The following is a 14855-nucleotide window of genomic DNA, read 5'->3' on the forward strand; positions in this document are numbered from 1 at the left end:
CAGAGAAACCCGAGATGGGAGTAAATCGATCTAGCCAGCGCGAAGCATATTCCCTAGGCTTAATCCGCTCCCCGCCCTGACAATGGCGATCCCTGCTCGCATTCAGCCCTCCAGCTTTTCAGAGGCAGCCAGGAGGATCTCTCCAAGCACTGGGAAACCCCTGCATCCAATCTAAAGATCTGCAGCAGGCCTTATTAGCATGGGATCCTTCTTTTGCAATGGAAACAAGGCGCGGTGCAATTCGGCGAACGTTCACATTCATCGATCCTGTTGTTGGTTGACCGAGTAACGGTCTACTCAAGTAACGAATACATCCAAGCGTCAGAAGGCCCGGGTTCTTATTCAAGTACCCAGACGTGTGCATCTCAGCAAGGCAGAATTTCAGCACAGCCTGCAGACAGCTGAATGCCTGCGGTGACGCAACGAATCACAATGTCTAAAATACCAGCGAAAATCAGGCTCCAACCGCCAGCCTGACTTGCGGCTCACTTCATTTTCCTCCGCCCTTGCTCCCAAATTTACCTCTTCTGCTGCACCTGTCGCAGCCCATCAAAGTTCGTTTGAAGAGGCATGGATGAGCACATGACGGGTTCGTCCACCCCAGCAGCGCACATACTCAACAAACCGAGACCTGATTTCGCCCCGCCTGATGAAAGCAGCAGATCATGGAGGCTCCCGAAAAGAACTCGCAGCGGTGATGATGCACACTTGATCCGCTCGAAACGACACCAATTGAACAATGCCCACTGGCAAAGCCTTGGCCACTGCGACTACACCGTTGGCTGGGTTTGCGCTCTGCCCATCGAGATGGCTGCGGCAATCGCTATGCTAGACAGCATTCACGTCCCCTTGCCCCGCAAGGAAGGCGATAGCAATACCTACACGTTTGGCAGCATTGCTGAGCATAATGTTGTCATCGCATGCCTTCCAGCGAGCCAATACGGCACAAACAACGCCGCTACAGTAGCCAGCAATATGAGTCGAAGCTTCTCCTCGATCACCATTCGATTAATGGTTGGAATTGGTGGTGGAGTGCCCGATGGCGGGATCGACATACGGTTAGGAGATGTTGTAGTCGGGAACGAAGTGATGCAGTACGACTTGGGCAAGGTCTTGCCTGACGGCCAGTTTCAGCGAACAGGCCGCACCACCACACCCCCTCACGCGATCATGACGGCTGTGTCCAAGCTACAAGCAGATTATGAAAACGCACCCAGCAGAATTCCCAGCATCCTCTTGGACATGCTTAGCCAAAACGAGCAAATGACCTCATACGCCCAACCTAGCTTGCCAGATCGACTGTTCCGTCACACATACAAGCATACGCAAGAGATGGACAGCTGCGAGCGCTGTAGCTTATCCGAGGTTCTAGAACGACCTCATCGGGAGACGGCAGTCCCCAGAATCCACTACGGCAAAATTGCATCTGGCAACCAGGTCGTCAAGGATGGCGAGACTCGTGCTAAGATGGCGGAGGAACTTGGCGTCATCTGCTTTGAGATGGAGGCTGCAGGGCTGCATGATTTTCCTTGCCTTGCCATTCGCGGAATTTGCGACTACTCAGATTCTCACAAGAACAAGGCCTGGCAGAAGTATTCCGCTGCTGTCGCTGCTGCATACGCCAAGGAACTCCTGTCTGTCATACCTACACAGCAACGAAGGGAGACTGAAGCGACATATCCTACAACAGGTACGTGCTAAAACTTCAAATGTTAGAGTCTTGACTAATCTCCTCGCAGACCCAGCATTGCTCCAGAGTCGAATAGAGGCAGTGTTGGGCTCATTGACGTTTGAGCAAATTGACTCGCGCCATGCAACAATCAAGACTCAACATTCCAAAACTTGCCAATGGTTGCTTGGCCACCCAAAGTACGTCGAGTGGCTTGAACCAATCCATTTTTCCAGTCATCATGGATTCCTGTGGATCAATGGAAAGCCCGGCGCGGGGAAGTCAACATTGATGAAGTTTGCCTACACCTACGCGAAGAATAAGTGGAAAGCAACAGCCGACGCAACCGTCATCTCTTTTTTCTTCAACGCTCGAGGCGTTCAGCTGGAAAAGTCAACCGAGGGAATGTATCGGTCATTACTTTTTCAAGTCATTCAAAAATTCCCGGACGTCCTACACGATTCAGACCACATCTTCCAAGCGAGGCACAACCAGGCTACCTGGGATATCGAGACGCTCCAGGCTCTTTTCACTCATGCGGTTACCAGACTTGGCCAGCGACAGATCACCTGCTTCATCGATGCCCTTGATGAATGTGATATATCTGAGGTTGAGAATATGGTCGAGTATTTTGAAGACCTTGGAGATCAAGCTGCCAAAAGCCAAACAAAGATTTACATCTGCTTTTCCAGTCGCCACTATCCGCATATCGAGATACGCAACGGATTGAAGCTCACCCTAGAGGATCAGCTAGGTCATGGCGAAGACCTTGAGAAATATGTCCGAAGCAAATTACGAGCTGGCAACAGCAAGGCGTCTCAGGAAGTCTCTGCCGAAATCCTAGAGAGAGCATCAGGAGTTTTCCTGTGGGTGGTACTCGTCGTTGACATACTTAACAGAGAGTTCCGCGATGGCCGCATGTGGGCAGTAAAGCGGCGACTAAGGGAGCTGCCTGATGGGCTTAGTAACCTTTTCAAGGATATACTTTGCCGGGACAATCAGAATATGGACGATCTGTTACTTTGCATCCAGTGGATCTTGTATGCAGCAAGACCCTTGACATGTGAGGAGTACTACTTTGCCCTCGTATCGGGACTGGACCCAAGCCCTGAGAACTTGGTTAGGTGGGATCGAGCATCCACTACCACTACATCCATGGAGCTGTATCTTCTTAGCTCTTCGAAAGGCCTTGCTGAACTTGTCAAATCGAAGAAGCGAACTGTGCAGTTCATTCATGAATCGGTACGCGATTTTCTCATCAAGGACAACGGGATTCGCCAATTATGGCCCAATCACGCAGCAAACTTTGAAAGCTACAGCCACGATCGATTGAAACAATGCTGTGATAATTATTGCAACATTGACATTTCCGAAATCGTGCCACAGGCTCTGCCTACCGCATCGTCAGAGAGGGCAAAACAGTCACGTACTCGACTCTCAGAAGGGTTTCCATTTCTTGACTATGCGACACGACATGTTCTTCATCATGCCAATTCTGCCGAGGACGGTATTTCTCAGATTACATTCTTGAAGAACTTCGCATTGAAGCGCTGGCTTCATTTGTCCAACTTGTTTCAAGAGTATGCAGTTCGTCGTTACACAACCGAGGCTTCTTTAGTTTACATCCTTGCTGAGCACAACCTACCGTCTCTTGTCCGATCTGCAGTTGACAACGGATTTGATGCTCATCCGAAAGGAGAGAGATACGAATACCCTATTTTCACTGCTTTAAAAAATGGCCATGAAGAGGTATACAAGGTACTCCAGGCTCATTTCAATGCCTCAGACAAGATTATTGATGAAATCGATTACCATAAAGGGTTCTCGGTTTCAAAAAACACGACTGTCCTCCATTACGCTGCGGAGCACGGCTATCTATTACTCTTAAGACACTTACTCGGGTTCATGACACCAACAATTCACGAACAAGATAGGCAGCTTGGCAATACTCCTTTGCATTATGCAGCATCCAATGGTCATGAAGCTTGTTTCCGAGCGCTGCTCTCCTGCGGTGCCCACATCGAGGCGGCCAGTAATTACGGCCGGACGCCGCTGTCGTATGCCGCGCAAAAGGGGAATAAGGCTGTTGTGCGGCTGCTGCTCGACCGGGGCGCGCAGATTGAGGCGGCGGATAAGTACGGCCGGACGCCGCTATCATATGCCGCGGTAAGGGGGGAGTAAGGCTGTAATACAGCTGCTGCTTAACCAGGGCGCGCAGATTGAGGCGGCGGATAAGTACGGCCGGACGCCGCTATCATATGCCGCGGTAAGGGGGGGATAAGGCTGTAATACAGCTGCTGCTTGACCAGGGCGCGCAGATTGAGGTGGCGGATAAGGACGGCCGGACGCCGCTATCATATGCCGCGGAGGATAATAAGAATAAGGCTGTAATACAGCTGCTGCTTGACCAAGGTGCGCAGATTGAGGCGGTTGATAATAACGGCCGGACGCCGCTATCGCATGCCGTAGGCAGGAGCTGGAATGAGGCTGTTGTGCGGCTGCTGCTTGACCGGGGCGCACAGATTAAGGCGGCTGATAAGGACGGCCGGACGCCGCTATCATATGCTATGGAAAGGAAGGGTAAGGCTTTAATAAAGCTGCTGCTTGACCGAGGTGCGTAGATTGAGGCGGTTGATAATAACGGTTGGGCTCCGCTATCGCATGCCGTGTTGAACAAGAATGAGGCTGTTGTACAGCTGCTCCAATTGCATGGTGCTAAATCTTCGTCGATATAACCTCCACCCACCCACCACCCGCTCTGCACTCCCTTTATATACCTGGTGTCTTGGGCAAATAGAATCTGCGAGAAATACATATAGCCAGGCGCCACTAATGGCATTTACTCTTATAGAAGTTTCTCTATAACGCCATGACATGTACCAAGTATATCCAGCCAACACTCCGCAACGAGCATGAATGGATATCTCTTTTGGGTGGTGCTAAGGCACCTGTCTCATTCTGTGGGAGCGTCTTTGTCTCCTTGAAATGCGAAGGACTTGTCTCGAGGGTTTGTAATCAAACGCTGCTGCGTCACGATGCCTGGAGGAATCAAACAGATACTACGCCGCTACGTACTCGCCTCGTCCAACGTCGAGACTCCTAATGCAACCGTTCGCACACTCAGCTATCTAGCCTCTAATTCCTAAGACTGATAGATAGAAATAACTTTGCTCAGCTCGCAGCTGTAAAGTCATATGCTCAGTTCTCTTATAACAAGTTACCTCTTACGGTCCGTGTAAGTCCATCTTAACATCATACTCATAAAGCTGTTGCTAATGGTTATAAGTTGTTGCAGTAGAATATCTAGTACATACGACCATAGGTAGTGGAAAACTCGGGGTCCCGTCTGCTCCCCCATAGATAAGCCACTAACCGGCAGATTAGTAGTTGAGTGGGTGACCATCAGCGAACACCGGCTGTTGTATGTTTTCTTTTTTTTGCTTTTTTATCTTCGAATTCATTTGTTTTGCGTGTCAATTGTAGTCATGAAGCAGCTGGCAGGCTGTGATGAGGTAGGTAATCCTGTGAGATGTTGGCGAATCAAATTGATTGGCGCTAGTAAAGTTGCGTCTGCCAACTTTAGTGCAACTATTGCCTGCAGACGTGAGCCGCAAACCAACCAAGCCGCTTATGCCCTTTATGACAAAAAAAAAAGCCGATCTTGTCTTCTTTTAGTATTACAGAACTCAAGTTTCATCCAAGTGGGCGAGATTGCGTCAAGAACAACATTTACCAGGTGCCGATACAACAAAGTTCTTGGTGGGTGCTGCTACCGCTTTGATTTGGGTGTACCTACCTATGGCTACCACCCTTCTGGGATGTATCGGCTAAAGTTATACTGAGTGATGACTCTGTCTTCTGGACTTCAACCCCGCTGATGGTTATAAGTTTTTGTGATGGAATACTACTTAAATGTACCTAGGCACATGAATTAAAAGAATGTTGTCTCCATGAGTGCGGCAAACTGAGGTGGAAAGGCCTTGAACGGCTCTAAATCACCCTCCACAACCACTTTGTCAAGTGTTGTCTTTTGATAGCCTGCAACGTCCCAAACATCAGTACCGACAAGTTCCAAGTGTTTGCCGGTCGCCCAAGGTAGGCGATATGCAAGCGATATCGCAGAAACATCGTCCTTTTGCAGACGGGCCTCGATTTCTTTGGTAACACGCTCGACGCTCGCCCGAAAGATCTGGGGAGGTGTCCCATGCTTGCGTTCCAGCGCCGCAGCAACGTCAGACCCAGTAACGATGAATTCTGAAAGCCCAATGCTCCGATTCTGAAGCTGAGATATTGGGGTCTTTGTAAATATCGCAGCGTAAGCTGCGGCAATATACTTTCTCGTACTGAAAACTGTTAGATGCAGATTCTCGCAAAAGTCCGGCATAACGAGACTCACCAGATATTCATTTTCTGGTGCTCGCTGTCGCCGGTATAAACAATTCGATTGCCGCCAACGTCAATCCCAAGAAGACTTTGGGTTATCCGGATTAGCCTTCAAGTTTACTGAACCCAATTGGGATACATACAGGGAGTCAAATGTCGACTCAGCAAGGTTGCCTGGCAAAACCACAGTGGTAGGTATGCCAGCGTCTTTGGAGGCTTTTTCCACCTCAGCTTTGGCCTTTAGGACAGGAATAGTTGCCATCTCCTCATCAACGCGATAGCCAAGGTCAGATGGCACAAAGAGCTTGACATTTGTCTTTGGAATGGCTCGTATGAAGTTATACTGCTTTATAACACCTTCGTGGCCGACCAAGGAGCTGGGATCTGTGTCAAAGAGTGAAGGCGTAATGAGACATCCATGGTCACAGCTCACATGAGGATATCGACATCTTCCAGTGCGCCGATAAGAGCTTCCTCATCATCTAGATCGACTGCAACTTTAGGCAAGTCATCCGGAAGACGACTCACATCCGAATCATGACGGTAGAGCACTTTCAGTGGCGCACCGGACGCGATGAGTGCGTCCACAATGGCTGAGCTCGCCCAACCCCGGTGTCCGTAGACTGCAATTCTGTTGAATGATGGCATGATGAAATAGGATGTGAACTCTAGTTTTGGCTTTAGAGCGTCAAGGGTAGCAAACGTAACGAGAGATGATTGTTGTTGTGAGCTAGTGGTCGGCTGCCGTTCTTCTTGTATGAAGGCCGGCCTCTAATACTCGTATGCATAGACGTTGCTTGTGCAAGGGAAAGGGCCTTGCAAAAGTAGGCCTTTTCTCTAGAATAGATACTAGGCTCCGACCCAAATCCAGATTCCCACGAAAACAAGGTACTAGCAAGGTATTAGAGCAGCTGTGGAGTTCCCGTATATCCGGAGGATTTGACAGGTACCACTATTAATTACCGATATTAATGGGAGATTTGGAATCATTGCATTTCTACATAGCCCCATGAAGTCGTCGGCGTTAGGAAATTTACCATTGCTAAGTCCTCCTCGCTGCGGTCCGGGCTTAGTTTAGAATCGCGGCCCGACCAGCGCGAAGGATTTTATTGTAGCAATGTTCAAGCGGGGCAAGAGTGTGGACTCTAAGGAACGTATTGATTCAGTGTGCTGTTTAGTTTACTCGAGATTTGCTAGACTTATTCCGGTTGCAGGCGTATTCGTTTGCCGGCAATAGTATAGCAGCATGTAGGGTTATGAACAAGCTGCAATGGCAATTGAGCCAGTGACAATTCATCTATAAACAACAGTCGCTCTCAAAGCCTATCAACAGTTCTCGGCTACATTCGGCTATATGAACTCGGAGACATAAAACTCCCATAGTACTTGCTGTGCTATACGCAGTATTCACCATTCGCACCTCAACACCGACACATATTGCAGTGCCTAGCCACATATCCCTACATATTCATACTGCGGGTGTTTACTATAGATGCTTGCAGCACAGCCTTCACACGTCAACGTTGCTGAGAATGGATCACTACCCGCTCGACAAAGGCATGTAGTCCCCAGGTGGGTGACATTGGGAATGCTTATACCAGAGGTGGGTGCGTTGGCAAAGGAAGGCGTAGTTGTGATCTGTCAATCTTGGAAGAACTCTGATCCCGCTCTATCAGAAGCGGTACAAGGGATAGGCGCCGGAGATGCGGAGTTCATTGAGTTAAAAATCTCGCAAAGACCACTGCAGAAGCCCTTGTCCAAGACCACTTGAGGCTCAAGCAGTTGCGTTCCGCAGTAGCACTACAGTAGATATCAGTATCAGTATCAGCCATAGGTATAGAGTGATTCGTAGCATAGATAGAAATGGAACTTGCTTGAGTCGGTGTTCTGACAATAGAGCAGGTTCGCTTGGTCGGCAGCTACCAGTGAAAAGCCCATGTCTTCACAATCAGTTTTGTCTACATATCGGCTGTAAGTTACAGTAGATAAATGAAACAAAGCAAGTGTAGGATATTCGATGGTCCTGGAAGAGGGAAAAGGATGCTAGGACTAGATGGCAGTTTATGTACTCGGGAAGAAGGCATGGAGGGGAAGCCATTGGTTTTCATTACCATAAGTGAAAGACGTATATCGGGCCGAAGATGGTTTACTTCGTCAAGACGTTTCTCCTCGATTCCGCAATTTACTAACTTTGCATTTACAGCAGTATACGCCCGCAGTATACTAAGAACTATTGAGCATTTTTAAAGCTATCGCCAAAATAGTAAGTAGAAAGGGGCTTAAACTCTTTTCCAACGAATACAAGTACCCAAACCTGGATAACACGACTCGCCTAATAACGGATCGACTGGCTTGCCTTCGTTTACGAAAACTGTGGCAAATTATAACATGCATCATTTGCCAATATTAACAAAGTCCTTGCCTGGTGCTTACCCCCGCGTCAATTCGGTTTAGGGCTATCAGCTTCTAGGAGCAATACGCTCACGACAATGGCCATCTGCACAGCCAGTATTGGTTCTTTCTCTTTTTATCCTTTTTTTCTTTTGGTGTTAGTCTCTGTATAGATACATATTGTGATTACATGGGACTTTAGCAGGAGCGCAAGTAGACTCGTGCAGCTTGCAGATAAAGCGTGAGATGCAAATTGAAAGTCGAAAACAAACGTAAAATGTGTATTCGACTCTTATCTTTTACGCACTTTGACACCATTACTATTACAACAATGACTTCGAATGTTACCTACCGAACTACCTTTACAATGGAACCGAGAAAGATGACTGATCATGGCAATTGATTGTGCCTATATACATGTACTCTATTGTGTAAAGATCCAGCTGCAGTCGTATCTTATTCATTTCATATGTATACGCATGTTAATATTGCCCTTGAAACAAATTTTGCCAGTCCTCTCCCCAATTCCAGCCTCATAACCCGTATTACATTATGCTCAATATTTTGAGCTTGCCCCACGAGCCAATTTCTCCCCTTTGTTTCTTACATGCCATAGTAGCATGCAAAAGAATTCGCTCCATCAACTAGAACACAGTTGCCTCCCCCAAAAGCCTGTTCGTACAGTTGACCGCCGCCACAGTTGGATCCTTGGTAAAAGTCGCACACGCAGCCACCAGCCCAGCAATCGGCAATGTTCGCAAAGGTGCCAAAGTGATAGTTGTAGCAGTTCGGGGGTCCGGCGTATAAGTTGGTGGCCCAGGACACCTCGACTGAACCAAGATAGCTGCTGCACTGGTCGCTGTAGTAGTTGAGCTGCATTTGCTGTGCAGAAGCAATGGATGCGGTGAGAACCGCGAGAAACGAGGTCGTTGAGAAGTACATTGTGACTAGGTGCTTTGACTAAAAGGTCGTGAGGGATTGTAGGGACTTTGCATGCCAGACACTGACGGCGCATGGTCAATTTATATCTTTGAGAAAGACACAAAGAGTCTGGGACCATATATATACTGACAACACTAATACTGCTGCGCTTACTATAGACTACCCAAGAACTCTTGAAACAACGCCGATGTCCCGATGCCTGCAACAAGGTGGCAGCTCGGGGTATAGCCGGCATACCGAATAAGTAATCGTAAGCACAAGTAGCACCCTCAAACGAGATACGTGTAATTCTAAATAGAAATAACGGATAATGACTGGTTACTCTATAGCCGTGTTTTACCAGAAGTTCCACTATGTGGGTGGGACATATTGTATTGCCAGAACGATATACCTATCTGGTGGGCACATTTTAGTTTGCACCTGCGCCTTGGGGAATAGCAACGATTACTAGAATATTTTTATTTCCAGGATTGAAGGTGGGTATGTGGAACACCATGCGGTAGAGCTTACTCAAATACTAATACATCTGCAAGTCTGAGAAAGAAACCATTGTTGTACAAGTCTCTCAACAATAGCGAATAAGCGAAACATATTAACATTTTACACCCATTTTAAGTGGTGAACCTGTCTGCCCCAACATAAGAAGGGCGCACTGCGAGCTGAGTACAGCTCATTAGTGCCATTAAAAATAGTTTAGTAAACATTTCGAAGAGGCCTGTAGCACTACAGATATAGTAGAGATTATCTCTCTTAGTGCCGGTACCAAGTAGATACGAATCAATTGTTTTTCGATGGATATTCCGTGCCTTATGGCCGCGCTTACTTTCAGGCGAGTTGTTCCACAGTTTGCTTGCAGGGATTGTGGTAAACAGCGGTGAAGTACAGAGTATTATTGGACCTCTGTCGCCAAAAAGAGTAGGTAATTCATATTTGACTGCCTCTGTAGCTCAAAATAGAGCAAAGAACGTTTGCTTATGAAGAAACACGTTTAGGAAAGAAATGCTTTGTAAATTCTTAAGTAATAGATTCTATAGATATGAGATGGCTGAAACTAACTCGATCAGCCTTTTTGGGGGATTCAGCACCTCCGATTTCTGTCTCCATCTACATGCATATATTTGAGACGAATTGTTGGATAGAACAACTATGAGGCGGAAATCAGTGAAACGCCAGATCTTGGCCCATGTATCGTACGTCTATTTAGGCATATTTTGGAACCAGCCTATAAACAACATGGGTTTCGGGAACAAAACTAGGGCTGCGCATAACTATCCGAATGGCATGCAATGGCAATTTTGGCTTAGTCGGCTGACAGGCCTATCAGTTTTTAGGGGTGATCCAACATCAAGGTTATACCGCCAGACCAGCACTAATACCACGCAAAACGCATTTTACATTGCAAGAGCAGTCCAAACAGCCATAAATCCGTATGGCATATAATAGAAAATTCGAGGTCATGACTAAATGCCTTTCATTTTATGCATCCCTAGACTCAGGGGATTTAGAGGCCTCTGGAACAAGCGCTACGCCGGCTTTTTGGCGGCTGAGCAACTCGGTATACTGATAATGTAATAGCATGTGGTGCCGATAGCCCATATTGTCGTATGTCTATCAGCAGCAGCTTGTGATATAGAGGAATTCCAGAAAGCAAAAACTCACCTGCTCATGGAAAGATCTTGTTCCCTCTCTGCATCCACGGTAGCTGATGGGGGCCGGAGTCAAGCGTACTATAGCTGAATGATGACAACGCCTAAAAAGCGTTAGACATGTCCCAAAATAAGCTCCATATTTCAGCTCAAATGTTCCAGAGAAGACTGTCCAGTTCCGTTGTTACTGAATCGTATCAAGATTATTAAACAGTAGACTTTGTATATTGCATGTTTCAGAAGTCCAGTAAGAGGAAAGTAAAAGACTTGAGTATATACGAGGGATTGGATATCTTGACGAAAGAACTCCTATAGGCCCTGAACAAGTTGATGGAAACAGTACGTTGTTGACAATGAAACGTGGCTGACGAATAGTCTTGTAGTTTAAACATAATAGTGGTGTTCTGCCCTCTCTGTTCCAAATTCTTATTCGTCCGGAAATAAAATGTTTTAGATCTTATTTCCAATTGGTTCAGCCCACATTGTGTTCCAGATCAGAATTTCACAACATCAACCAGAGCTAGGAAGCACATAACTACATGCATCATGCTGTTGCAACTGACTAATCTTCACCACACACACCACACCACCTATTGCGGCTTAATAAGTATTTAAGTGCATATGAGTAATTTTGAGCACATATGAGTAAGTTAAAAGTGCAAATTAGCAAGTTTTAATTGCAGTTGAGCCGGAATTGATAACTCCGACGTGCATATTCGGCACCGAGAGTGTCGTCATTGATTTGATACCGTCAATAAAACATTTGAAGCTCGGCAGCCCTAAAAAGACTAGCTTGTTCTGGTGCCTTTGGAAGATATGGTACGGCTAATGCGCTCGGAAGGTATAAAACTCTCGCTATCCCATAGATTGGTTCAAGCTGCAGAGCAGGGGACACAAGTACTTCAACCTGTCCATGTCATGAACACATAATTTTGTCATCGACGCTTTCTTTATAAACTCTCTTTCATAAGCTAAAACTTTCCAAAGCTCATATCAATATGGCACCTATTGTTATCGGCTCTCTCTGCTACCACTACCTGGCCGTCGATGTCATTGCTCCCTTTGACTTGATCTTCGGCGGTACCAAGCAGTTTATGGACGGCATGAGAATATACACGCCAACTGTTACCGACTCGTTAGTTGCAAAGGCACCAGAATTTGTCTTCCAGCACATTGGCCTTTCTCGCGATCCCGTCGATCTAACGGCTGGCCTTACTGTAAAGCCCACGTGTACTGTCGATGACTGCCCCGAGCTAGACATTCTCTTCCTTGGAGGCCCCAATCCCGGCCCTTTCTCTCTCGATCCGAGATACGCTGAATTCATCCGCAATCACGTGGCTTCAGGAAAGCCTCTATTTACCAATTGTACCGGTTCCTTCGTCGCCGCCATAGCGGGTGTATTGGACGGCAAGAATGCCACAGGCAACCACCTTGAGTATGAATGGGTGAAGCACAAGTATCCCAAGGTGAACTGGACAAGGGACAAGAAGTGGGTTGTCGATGGAAACATATGGACGGCTTCCGGTCCTATGGCGGGTATGGACATGATTCTTCACTGGTTGCGGGATAATCATGGAGAGGAAGTGTTTACTTGGGCGGCGATGAATCTCGACTACGAGCCTCGAGATATAGATGGAGTGAATGTGATTCCTTTCCGTTATGACGAGGATGGAAAGCGGTTGTTTACTCATGTTCATCGGTATCATGACTCTTACTAAGCGTGAGCCTAAAATTAGACGATGAACAGTTTGGATAGTAAGGAGTATATAGCTTGTTGCTATTACTATCTTGACTCGTTCATAGATCATTGCTCAATAGAGTCAAAGTTCTCGGAGCTTGAATCACATTGGCATCTTCACATCTCCTTCGTGTTCTCCTCAAGCTGTTTCCATTCCTGTTCCCAAAATCTCTCTCCCTGCTCAAATGTTGGCCGCTTGTTTGGATCCACGCTCATGCATCGAGATACGAAATCCTTCCATGCTCCTGACACGCCGTCGCTCCCAGGAGTCCACTCGACCGTTGTCGCCTCCGGATGTTTCCTCTCATAAACCCAGTCATCATTTTTTTGCTCAAAGATGACCCATAAACTCTTCCCAACGCTGTAGATCTCGGCAGCCTCCAGCGCTCTTGGGCATTCGCGCTGCCACAATTGGAATACATTCCGCCTTGGCCAAGTCCCACGGCTATCAAGCAGCGGACCTATGAACTCTCGATATGCCATCGTAGGTTTTGCCTCTTGCGCCTCATCTGTTTCTGAGTTTGCGACGACCTCAACGTCCCACAAGCCGCTCGCTTCTGGTGCGAGGAAGAACGGAGACGCACCACATTGCTCCCAATCAATCACAACCACGTCATTCTCGTTGTTCAGAAGGATATTGCTCGGTTTCAAGTCCATGTGGTACTGTCCCGATGAGTGCACAGTCGCCATTGCCGATGATATCTGGAACGCCCATTTCGCTTTGGCCACCAGAGGGAGGCTTGTGTGGCTCTCATTGCTCTGGTTGATTACTTCTTGCAATGATTGCCGCTCCAAAAACGGATACAACATTCCGCAAAGGACACGGTTCTCTTCTCCAACGCCCTGACTTGCAGATTGAGGTGGCCCAGTGGTAACTAGGAAGGACGGAGTACGCTGGAGGTTGGGATGGCTGGGAAGAGAGTAGATGGCCTTGAGTTCACGATGGAACGTATCTCGCTCGGGTCTATAAATTGCATCGCCTTCCAGAAATAGGCGGAAACTGAGTCCCTTGTAGATGTATGGTCCGCCATCTTTCTGGTCTCTGAAACGAGTAATCGTCGTCCCTCCGCGTCCCCCAAGTTTATGGGAAAATTTAAGGGACTCGAGTGATGCATAACGCGGTTCGGTCACACCAACTTTTCGGATAAGAGCATCCTTAACAGAGCTAACAGGCAAAAGACCCGCGAGATATCGTTGAAAAACACCCTCGTGAGAGATTGTAAACGTCGTTTCGCCACGATCGTCTTGCTGAATGTGTAAAACAACGTCCGGAAGGCGGATTGAAGGATCGGATGCGCAAATAGGCCAGACGTGTGAGATGAGATCGTATACTGCTTGCCGCATGGATTCTCTGTCCGGAAGTGTCCTCTTCTCGTCGTCAACCTCGATCTCGTGAAAGCAGGTGACTATGCGGCTGCTGGTGCTGAGCGGCTGAGAGATATCGACATCAAATCTAAAAATTAACGAAAGATCGCCATCAAAGGCTTCTGCAAACACCGCAGTCTCATCGTCATTCCCAGAAATGAGCGTTGTAGTAATCCCCATTGTTAAATGGCAAAATGGCAAAAGCAAGTCTCTAAATATTAAACTCTAATAAAGAAAAAAAGGAAAGGGAAAGAAAAAGAAAAAAAAGAAAAACAGATCACAATAGTCCAGTGAGCAAAGACCCAAAAGCACAGACAGAGACTACCTGTAACGCGTCGCACCCAGACTTTGACCCAACAACACCTTTTGACTTGAACATCCCACTATGCTACCTGTCTTAAGCTGAGCGAGCCTTCTCTCGTGCCTTCTCTATGCGCGCAAGGTCTCGATTAAACCTTTTGAAGCTCCAGCTCTTCCAGAAAAAGGGTCTAAGAATTCGTATCAGCTACATGTCCACACGGGAGCACTCTACATTGACTGACAGAGAAATGGTCTCAGATGTCAAAGCGGTCAACACTCAACCCTTCAAATTCACAGCGGGCAGCGGTTACGACTTACCGAAGCGATTGCTATCAGGCGAGTAATCGTTGCTAGACGGGCTGAGCTTGTTCCAGAGCGAGGGAGATGGAGTACAGTTGTAGTTCACATTGCGGTGGGCGAC

At 47.3% G+C, this 14855-nt stretch overlaps 5 protein-coding genes across 5 annotated transcripts; 2 read left to right on the top strand and 3 right to left on the bottom strand.

Moving 5' to 3' along the window:
* Positions 1–570: 570 nt before the first annotated feature.
* Positions 571–3850, top strand: TrAtP1_009851 (uncharacterized protein; the record flags this gene model as incomplete). The annotated part of the gene is made up of 2 exons (XM_066114470.1): positions 571–1690; positions 1740–3850. 2 exons carry the CDS (start codon positions 571–573, stop codon positions 3848–3850), a joined length of 3231 nt encoding a protein of 1076 aa, XP_065970566.1.
* A 1750-nt stretch (positions 3851–5600) lies between these two features.
* Positions 5601–6700, bottom strand: TrAtP1_009852 (uncharacterized protein; the record flags this gene model as incomplete). Its single annotated transcript, XM_014091104.1, has 4 exons — positions 5601–6012; positions 6066–6140; positions 6196–6429; positions 6486–6700. The coding sequence occupies 4 exons, from the start codon at positions 6698–6700 to the stop codon at positions 5601–5603; spliced, it is 936 nt and encodes a 311-aa protein (XP_013946579.1).
* A 2346-nt stretch (positions 6701–9046) lies between these two features.
* On the bottom strand, positions 9047–9385 carry TrAtP1_009853 (uncharacterized protein; the record flags this gene model as incomplete). The annotated part of the gene is made up of 1 exon (XM_014091103.1): positions 9047–9385. The coding sequence occupies one exon, from the start codon at positions 9383–9385 to the stop codon at positions 9047–9049; it is 339 nt and encodes a 112-aa protein (XP_013946578.1).
* A 2488-nt stretch (positions 9386–11873) lies between these two features.
* On the top strand, positions 11874–12870 carry TrAtP1_009854 (uncharacterized protein). Its single transcript, XM_014091102.2, has one exon. It carries the CDS (start codon positions 12030–12032, stop codon positions 12747–12749), a length of 720 nt encoding a protein of 239 aa, XP_013946577.1. The 5' UTR covers positions 11874–12029; the 3' UTR covers positions 12750–12870.
* A 16-nt stretch (positions 12871–12886) lies between these two features.
* On the bottom strand, positions 12887–14314 carry TrAtP1_009855 (uncharacterized protein; the record flags this gene model as incomplete). Its single annotated transcript, XM_014091101.2, has 1 exon — positions 12887–14314. One exon carries the CDS (start codon positions 14312–14314, stop codon positions 12887–12889), a length of 1428 nt encoding a protein of 475 aa, XP_013946576.1.
* Positions 14315–14855: the final 541 nt, after the last annotated feature.

This window comes from Trichoderma atroviride, chromosome 5 (assembly GCF_020647795.1).
Source record: "Trichoderma atroviride chromosome 5, complete sequence".
In the NCBI taxonomy this organism is placed as follows: domain Eukaryota; kingdom Fungi; phylum Ascomycota; class Sordariomycetes; order Hypocreales; family Hypocreaceae; genus Trichoderma; species Trichoderma atroviride.

Excerpts from the sequence above, each read along its gene's own strand:
- TrAtP1_009854 (XM_014091102.2), top strand. The coding sequence starts at position 12,030 with ATGGCACCTATTGTTATCGGCTCTCTCTGCTACCACTACCTGGCCGTC.